General features: G+C 50.5%; 2 protein-coding genes across 2 annotated transcripts in view; one reads left to right on the top strand and one right to left on the bottom strand.

Annotated features, from left to right (window-relative positions):
• The window catches only part of Znf583 (zinc finger protein 583), a 15313-nt gene extending 12702 nt beyond the window's left edge, over positions 1-2611 (bottom strand). The window contains exons 1-2 of the mRNA XM_013034553.1: positions 2603-2611; positions 377-503 (exon numbers count right to left, since the gene is read on the bottom strand). Of these exons, the coding sequence (XP_012890007.1) occupies positions 377-503; positions 2603-2611 (136 nt within the window). The remainder of the gene's footprint in view (positions 1-376; positions 504-2602) is intronic.
• A 110-nt stretch (positions 2612-2721) lies between these two features.
• Znf582 (zinc finger protein 582) lies at positions 2722-4852 on the top strand. Its single transcript, XM_013034511.1, is given in 5 exon segments — positions 2722-2790; positions 3430-3502; positions 3505-3550; positions 3739-3836; positions 4011-4852. Coding segments are annotated over 5 exon segments (1128 nt in total).
• The last annotated feature ends 4022 nt before the right edge of the window (positions 4853-8874 follow it).

Below are 8874 nucleotides of genomic sequence, written 5' to 3'. Positions count from 1 at the left end.
GCTGAGGAATCAAACCCAGGGCCTCATGCATGCGAGGCAAACACTCTACCACTGAGCCAACTTCCTAGCCCAGAAAGATGTTTTTAAATGTGTTTGAGATGGGATATTGTTGTATTGCCCAGGCTGACCCTGAACTCCTGGATTCAAGCAATCCTGCCACAACCTTCTGAGTAGATGGGATTACAGGCATGTGCCATTACACCAGGCTTAAGTAAGAGAAATTTAGTGATGCCCATTAGAAGTTACCAGCATTTCACTGGAACACAGGTGCTAGGTCATGGGGCTTCCCTCATCCAGGGATGCCTGGACAAAGTGTGGGGGGGGAAGCTCCTCAGTCTGGCAGAGGTGGGGGAGAGCAGGGCAGGGCCTTCCTCACCCAGGGACACCAGGCTTCTGTAGTTGTCCAGCATCACCTTCCGGTACAGGCTCCTCTGCGTGGGGTTCAGACATTCCCACTCCGCTTGGGTGAAGCTCACAGATACATCCCCAAACGTCACCAAGTCCTGAAATGACAGAGCCCATTCTTTCTCAGCCGGTGTTCCCACCCTCCAGGGGACCTCGGTTACAAGTTAGGGTCAGCTTGTCTACCCTTCACCAGAAAAAGGCTGTGCGCAGCACACGTTTCCAGCAACGTTTTTTTGTTTGGTTTTGAGATGGGCCCTTCTATCTATCCCAAACGTGCCTTGAGCTTACAGTCCTCCTGCTGCCTGCTGCATCCTCCCGAGGGCTGGAATTACAGATGGGGACCACCTTACCAGGCCCTGCATGCATGACAGACTGAGAGCTGCCTGTGCAGCAACTGCTCTGACATCCCACCATGGAAAGTGTGGGGTGGCGGAGACAATCTCCACCAGTGGAGAAAAGATGAACAACACATCTACACACAGCAAACCATGTCACGCCCTAACTCACAACCCAGCAAATAGAAATAACAGCTACTCAGACCAAAGGCGAGACATTCCCACCTCCCTACCACCAGCACCTACAGCACCTATGTCACCTGTCCTGTGGTGATGTGGAGGGTGAGCAGCCAGGACAAGATACCATCATCTTCATGCCATTAGCACTGTATGAGCCTAGACCTGCGCTCTCCAGTGTGAGATTAGGTACACACGTGGCCGTGCAAACATGGACCGGTCAGCATTCAAATCCAGCTTCTCTGTCAGCCACCATTGCACAACGCACAATGCACACTGGCAGAGACAGGAGCCAGTGTCAGGTTCCTGAATCTGGCTCCCTCCCTCTTTGCGCTTAATCTAGCACTTTATGGTCTGTACATTTAACCCACAGAAAATCTCTTAAGTGGGAGGATAAATGTTTTTTTGAGTAACTAGTCCATCTTTTCTTGACTGATTTTAAGCTGTACCAATACACAATCATAAAGGAAGCAAGCCTTTGAAGAGGAAAGAGACTCCATGTTTATATACTGCAGTGCTTAGCAAAGACTTCAATGAATGGGGCAATGTGTTCCATTCTTAGGGAATTCTTAAGCTTTTCATTTGTTCCCTCTGGCTCCCATTTCACACTGTTTACCATTTTAGTTATTAGAGAACTTTGTAGTAGTTGTTGTTTTTGGTTGGTCATGGTTCTTGAACTCTGGGCCTGGGTGCTGTCCCTCAGTTCTTCAGCTCAAGGCTAGTGCTCTACCACTTGAGCCACAGTACCACTTCCAGTTTTCTGGTGGTTCATTGGAGATAAGAGTCTCAGGGAGGGCTGGGAAGGTGGCTCAGTGGTAGAGTGCTTGCCTTGCATGCCTGAAGCCCTGGGTTTGATTCCTCAGCACCACATAAGCAAAAAGAAAAAAGCAGAAGTGGTGCTGTGGCTCAAGCGGTAGAGCGCTAGCCTTGAGCTGAAGAGCTGAGGGACAGCATCCAGGCCCAGAGTTCAGGCCCCACAACCGGACCCCCCCCCAAAAAAAAAAGAGTCTCAGGGACTTTCCTGCTCAGGCTGGTTTTAAACCGTGATTCTCTGATCTCAGCCTCCTGAGTAGCTGGGGTGACAGGCGTGAGACACCAGCACCTGGCAAGATCTTTGTAGTTTTTTTAAGTATAGATTCAAATGCTTTATTACTTTCCTTTTCAAAAAGCCTCCTATTTTTCCACATTATTTCTACTAATCTCACCTTGATTAATCAGAATAGCATAGCTGGGGCCTGCTATCCACTCAGGACAGACATAGTGAGACCTCATGGTCCCTGCCAGGTCTCCTAGCATACAGCATGTTTAGGAACACCCCTTTCTCCCCCTTTGCTGACTGGAAATGGCTCAAGACCCCCTGTCCAGGAGTGCTGGCCACAGGCATTCAGTGACTAACACTGCCCACACCAATCTGGCTCAGTTCAACGAAGGCAACTCCTATCATCTATCCTACCATGGGAACCATTCTTAAGAACTAACAGAATGCCCAGCCCACAGGAGGGGAAAAGATGAAAACTACTGTCTAGGGAAAGGGAGGCTTTGGGGAGTTTTGTTTTTGTTTTTCCTGGCATGGAGAACACGAGGAGCAAGTCAATACAGACACAGATTTTGTTAGGCTGGGGAATTGTGGGAAAAAACCCAAAACTGTTTGTTTAAATGTGAACAAGGCGACAGTACTTCATTACCTTGGACATGGCTTGATGACTGACTATGTGTGGCAGCTCTCCTGTGCCCCTTTAAGCTCCTCTCCAGGAGAAGGGCCGTGTCCTGAGGAAACAGCCGAGTAAAGAGAGAGAAACCAACCATGCCGCCCGCCACACAGCACAGCATGTTCACCACCGGCCCAGGAACCTGCCTTCCCTGCGCCAGCCAGGTAGACCGGAAGTAGCACTGAACGAAGTCACTGAGGGATTTTACAGTGTGTTTCCCATGTGCTTTATATCTTAAGAATACAATATGCGGGGCTGGGAAGGTGGCTCAGTGGTAGAGTGCTTGCCTTGCATGCCTGAGGCCCTGGGTTCGATTCCTCAGCACCACATAAGCAAAAAGAAAAAAGCTGGAAGTGGCGCTGTGACTCAAGTGGTAGAGCGCTTGCCTTGAGCTGAAGAGCTGAGGGACAGCGCCCAGGCCCAGAGTTCAAGCCCCACGACCGACCAAAAAAAAAAAAAAGAACCTCTCTGACTTTGCTTGCCTGAGGTGGCTTGAATTGCATACCTCAGGTCTCAGCCTTCTGAGTTGCTAGGACTACAGATGTGTATGAGCCACTGGCACCTGGCGTTCATTTAGCTTTTAAATTTTTATCCTAGAGCTGGGCATGAGTTGGGTCTTCAGGAAAGAGTAAAAGAGAGGTAGATGACCAGTTACCTGGCCCTTTCCTTTGCTGCTTGCTCATGTATGGCTCATTTGTTCTCTTTAGCACAATGCCCCTTCCTGTAGTGCCCTCCCCAGCCTCTTCCCTCTTCCCTCTGCCAGCCTTGTCCTGAACTTGTGGTATTCTGAGCTGCTGTTTCAGGGTGCTGAACTGTTCAGGGATATGGCCATCATTTCCTCCCAGGAAGAATGGGAGTGCCCAGAGCTGCCTCAGCGGGTTTGTACAAGGATGTGATGCTGGAGACCTACAGGAACCTGATTTCTCTGGACGGGATGCTCTGCTCACATCGTTGGGCATTTCCTCTGGCCAGTTAGTGGCTGCTTTTCAGTTTGTAACCAGCTGGTCATTTTTGAAGGAATTAAGAGCTGGCCACTGGCCAAAGCTTTGTCTTCTCTGACTCTCAGGTCCTAACTGTGTCTTCCTTTGTCCTTCTCCACGACTAAGCTCTGGATTGGGCCTTACAATCTTCAAGCCTGATGTGATCTTCCTGGAGCAAGGCAGGATGCCCTGGACAGAGGAATGGGCAGCCACAGGAGGCCTGGGCCCAGGTGAGTGAGACATCTGTGGAGAGAGCAGCCTGCCTCTCCTCCCTCTTTGCTTTCTACCATCCTTTCCTCCCTCCCTTCTTCCCTCCCCTCTCATAATGAGATTTTACCTTAGGGCCTACTACTTGCTAAGCAGTTGCTCCCTCTCTCCATCCTCTCCTTTTTGTTGCATTTCAGTGTTGGAGTTGGGCTGTGGTATCAAAGTCTCATTTCCAAAGCATCCTATTTGTGCAGTTGCTCTGCCCCAGTGGGACATAATGGAAAGCCTTACGAGTTTCAGCGTGGAGTTCCCACATTTCCAGGATGACTGGGAATGCTGAAGCCCATGTGAAAGCCAGCCAGGAAATCCAGACAGACCTTTCAGCCAGATAGCACCCAGACATGAAGATTTGCCTGCTTTTACCCCACCAGCAACCCTTGCTTTTTGTCTGAAAACTCACATTGGAGGAAAACCTTCTGGATACAGCGAATTCAGGAAAGACTTCTGGGGAGAGGAGTTCCTCCTGGATCCTCAAGGAATTCATTGTGGTAGAAAACCCTGTAAGTGCAAGGAATGTGGGAAAGCCTTTAAGCACAGCTCGTGATTAATTCAGCATGAGAACATCCACTCTGTCAAGAAGCCCTGTGAATGTAAGGAGTGTGACAAAGCCTTCAATTCTGGCTTGGACTTTGTACATCACCCACAAGTTCACACTGGGGAGAAGCTCTACGTGTGGACATCATGTGCCAAGGCCTTCAGCTGCAGCTCACAGTTGCTGAAGCACTGGTGGATTCACACGGGGGAGAAGCCCTATGTGTGCATGGCATGTGCCAAAGCCTTCAACCACATCTCACACCTGCAGGTGCACCGGTGGGTTCACACCGAAGAGAAGCCCTACAAGTGCCAGGAGTGTGGGAAGACCTTCGCTCCCCGGTCCCAGCTGATGAAGCACCAGACTGTACCCATAGGCAAGAAACCTCACGAGGGCAGGGAGTGCAGGAAGGCTTTCAGCCAGGGCTCCATGTTCATCCAACACTAGGGAATCCACATGGGAGAGAGCCCCTACCAGTGCCAGCTGTGCAGCCGGACCTTCTCACATGTCTCTCACCTTATGGTACATTCCAGACTCCACACAGGCAAGAAGCGGCACGCATTCCAGGAGTGGGGGGAAGGCATCCGGTCATCACTCTACGCTGCTTCAGCCTCAGCCAACTCCTGACGAGGAGGCATGCCACAAATATGAGGAGTGTGGAAGGCCCTGGAGTCAGGATTCCGCCACCGCTCAGCATCAGAGACTGCGCACTAGAGAGGCACATGTGAATGTAGTGGGCATAGAGAAACCTGCCCTTCAGCGTTCACCCTCTGCTGATCCTCAGAGAACTCACATTGGCAGGCAACCATAGGAATGGAGTCACTGGGAAGAGCCACGTGGCTTAGGCCAGTGTGGCCCCCAGTGCGTTTGGGGAAATGCTGAGGTTGGATGTCTCCTGGCAGGGCTCCTTTACCCCCACTGGCACAACCATGTGAACCTGGTGTGGAGACGCTAGACAGGGAGACTATGGGAAGACATTGTCTAACACATTGCAGAACCATGTTTTCTAGTCACCATTTACTAATTCTTACAAGAGTTACTTTGTGTTTTCTTAAAAAAGTAAAATAAATAAAAAGCCCAGTTACTCTTGAGTTCACAAGGAAGGAAATCCTACAGATTCCCTGAGTGGGAATGAAGGAATGCACTGAGTTTCCGGTGCCAGGGGAGGGAAGATGCAGGGCAGGACTCACCATGGGCACTCAACGGTCTCTTTATAAATGGAACCCTTAGCTATACCAGGTGCTCAGGGCTCCCAGGTCTGGGCCATAGAAGCATGAATCAAAACAACACACCAGAGGGACTGCAGGTGAGCATTTCTACATGTTTTCTAGTTAGCAGCTGAATTTCTATTTTGTAACTTCAGCATCTGGAACGAACAGTCCATACATACTCACGGCCATAACCTGAAGGTGTAAAGGTCTTCCTAGCCTCAGCCCCGTCTTAACCGCAGTCCTTATTTCTTCCCTTTGCAGAAGCAACCTAAGTTGGCACGGTCCCTACTTTGGTTGCCCGCTTTCCTTCCTGACAGCATCGCATCTAGCTTTAGCATCAGAGCTGGTCAGTCTCCTCTTCCACCGGCCTCCTGCTCAGGAAGTCTCAGGATTGGCCACTTGACCCTGGTGGAGATTGGGGAAGATGGTTCCTCCCTCCCTCCCCACTTCCTCCTGGAAGTGCTTGGTGAGAGCAGAGTTCCTATGGCTGGCTTGGAGCTCCAGGAGAAGCTGGCTGTAAGCCCTCAGCATGTCCAGCAGTCGGCTGACTCCAGAACTGCCTCTGATGCCTCCTGTGTATGAAATCTAAAGTAGAACTTCAAGTTGTATTTTATGATGATCGGTCAGCGCAGCCTAAAAAACACATTTTGAATTTGACATTAGGCTCAGTACAGGAGTATATGATGCCAGTCCTAGGACTTGAACTCAGGGCCTTGCATGCACACTTGGCTTTTTACATTCAAGGCTGGTGCTCTACCATGTGAGCCACAGCTCCACTTCTGTCTGCTTGGTGGTTAATGAGAGTTTAAGAGTCTCACGGACTTTCCTGTCAGGGTTGGCTTTGAACCGTGATCCTCAGATCTCATCCTCCTGGGTAACAAGGATTAGAGGCATGAGTTACCGCCCCTGGCTTGAGAGTTTCACCTTTTGATTTATATTGTACCAGCCTAAAAGGACCTCACCAGCCCTCTAAGAAGTCAGCTACCTCTGCCGTTACCTGCTACCGGGTTTGCCTGCCCGTGGGGCCCGCTGCCCACTGCACAGAGGAAATCCCATTAGAGCCTCGTTGTGCTCCTCTCTGTGTTGTGACTGCCTCCTTCCCCTGCAGAGCGGTTGCTGCTGAGCCTGCTTATTTGGAAACAACAAACCTGTGTCTACCCTCAGGTGCCCTGGATAGGAAGTTGCTCCCTCCTTGCTCCAGGAGGCCCTTCTGCAGTTTATTTTCATGTTTTGCTGCAGTAAAGTAATGGTTTATTTTGGTTTTCTCCCCGTGTTTCCCTTGCATTCAGTCGTGTGCCGTTCATTCAGGTGTCTTCCATCACTGCTTGTTTGCTGTTGTATATTTGAAATGGTCTTGCTGCACAGCACAGGCTGACCTCCAACTGTCATCCTCTTGCCTCCCATGCCTCCATCACCTCAGTGCTGAGATCAAAGGCAGATGCCACTCTACTGGCCCAGCCTCCTGCCTCCGGCTGTGTCCAGTTTCTGAGCACTGAGATCATAGACCTGTGCCACTATGCCTTGGTGTTTCAGTTATGCCTTATGAAATAGATTCAGAATTTACCATGTGAATCTTTTGCTTAGGTGAGGATCTCACATCTTCTAGGATGACAGGTGTGAGCCACCAGCTTGTGTCTCCACTTCTTTGTTGGTGAACATTCAAGTTGGTTGTTTGCTGAGCTGGGCGCCAATGGCTCATGCCTATAATTCTACCTACTCAGAAGGCTAAGATCTGCAGACTGTGGTTCAAAGCCTGGCAGGAAAGCATGTGAGACTCTATCTCCAATAAACTACTCACACACACAAGCTGGAAGTAGCACTGTGTTGGAGACCTGAAACCTGCCTGAGAATGCTCTGGCCTTTTTCAAACACCTGATTAAACCCTGACAAATAGCCGTTCTCGGAAATTCCAAGGTGTACATTTAGATTAACTTCCTAAAACAGGCTGGGCCGGTCGATTGCAGAAACCAGTGGACCAAGACCCTGCCCTGACTTCACCGTAAAGAAATTTCCGTCCACCCCTCCCTTCCATACAGTACTTCCCCTTCTTTCATTATAAAAACCTAAGTTTCTCTGCCAATAAATGAGACCTTTACGCGACTCAGAATGGCTCTGTCTTTCTTTATGCGCTTGGTCTCGATCCTCTCTCGCCCCCCTTGGTTCTTTTAGGAGGTGCCCTCTCAGATCCCCCACCAAATTACCTGGCCTGCTGGACGGGTCAGCACTGTGGCTCAAGTGGCAGAGCATTAGCTTTGAGCAAAAGAAGCTCAGGGACAGTGCCCAGGCCCTGAGTTCAAGCCCCAGGACTTGGTGTGTGTGTGTGTGTGGGGGGGGGAATATAAAAAAGTCTGCAGAGCATCTTTTGTCTTGTCTGGGGGGCAGACCCACACAAAGTCCTTCAGGATAGAGATTTGGCCGTTGATGCCTGGATTGCGCAGTTGCTGCAATCAGGTCTGACAGCTGACATCACCTGCTGTAATCTTGGCTGAAATATCCGTGAATTGGGTCCTGGCCTCTAGGGAAGTTGAATCAAGGTACTGAGCTTGTGCTTTTATGGAGGCGGAGAGAGAGGCAGGCTGGAGAGCTGGCTGCGACTCCACCCAGGAACACTGCACCTTTGAACACATTTCAGTGGATTGAGTAGTCCCTGCTCGCAAGGCATTAGAATCGTTTGGGCTGACTTGTGCCAGAATGTGGTTGTCTGGAGGGGAAACCACGAAGTCCCCATGGGAAAGCTTTCAAGTCGTAAGGAAGCCACTCTGTAATGGCCCAATAACTGGTCCCCTGGGTGGCCTAGTACTGTGGCCCACACCTGTATTCCCAGGTACTGGAGATGGGCAGGAGCTCTCTGGAGCTTAGGAGTTCTAGGCAACACAGACTCCACTTCAGAAAAGAGGGGGCTGTGTTTGGCCGTATAGCTCAAGTGGAAGAGCACTTACCTGGCTTGCTGAAGGTCATGAGTTCAATCCCCAAAATATAGGAAAACAAAAAACAAAAGCGGTGTGCTTGGCCAGGTGCCTCAGCAGGTGCCATGACATGTGGCCCCACTTGACCCCACCTGGGAGCATCTGGCTCCCCAGTTTTTTTTTGGGGTCCGGTCGTGGGGCCTGAACTCTGGGCCTGGGCGCTGTCCCTCAGCTCTTCAGCTCAAGGCCAGCGCTCTACCACTTGAGTCACAGCGCCACTTCCAGCTTTTTTCTTTTTGCTTATGTGGTGCTGAGGAATCGAACCCAGGGCCTCATGCATGCAAGGCAAGCG

The sequence above is a fragment of the Dipodomys ordii genome, unplaced genomic scaffold (genome assembly GCF_000151885.1).
Source record: "Dipodomys ordii isolate 6190 unplaced genomic scaffold, Dord_2.0 Scaffold191, whole genome shotgun sequence".
NCBI lineage: Eukaryota > Metazoa > Chordata > Mammalia > Rodentia > Heteromyidae > Dipodomys > Dipodomys ordii.
This window is presented reverse-complemented; position numbering and strand designations above follow the sequence as displayed.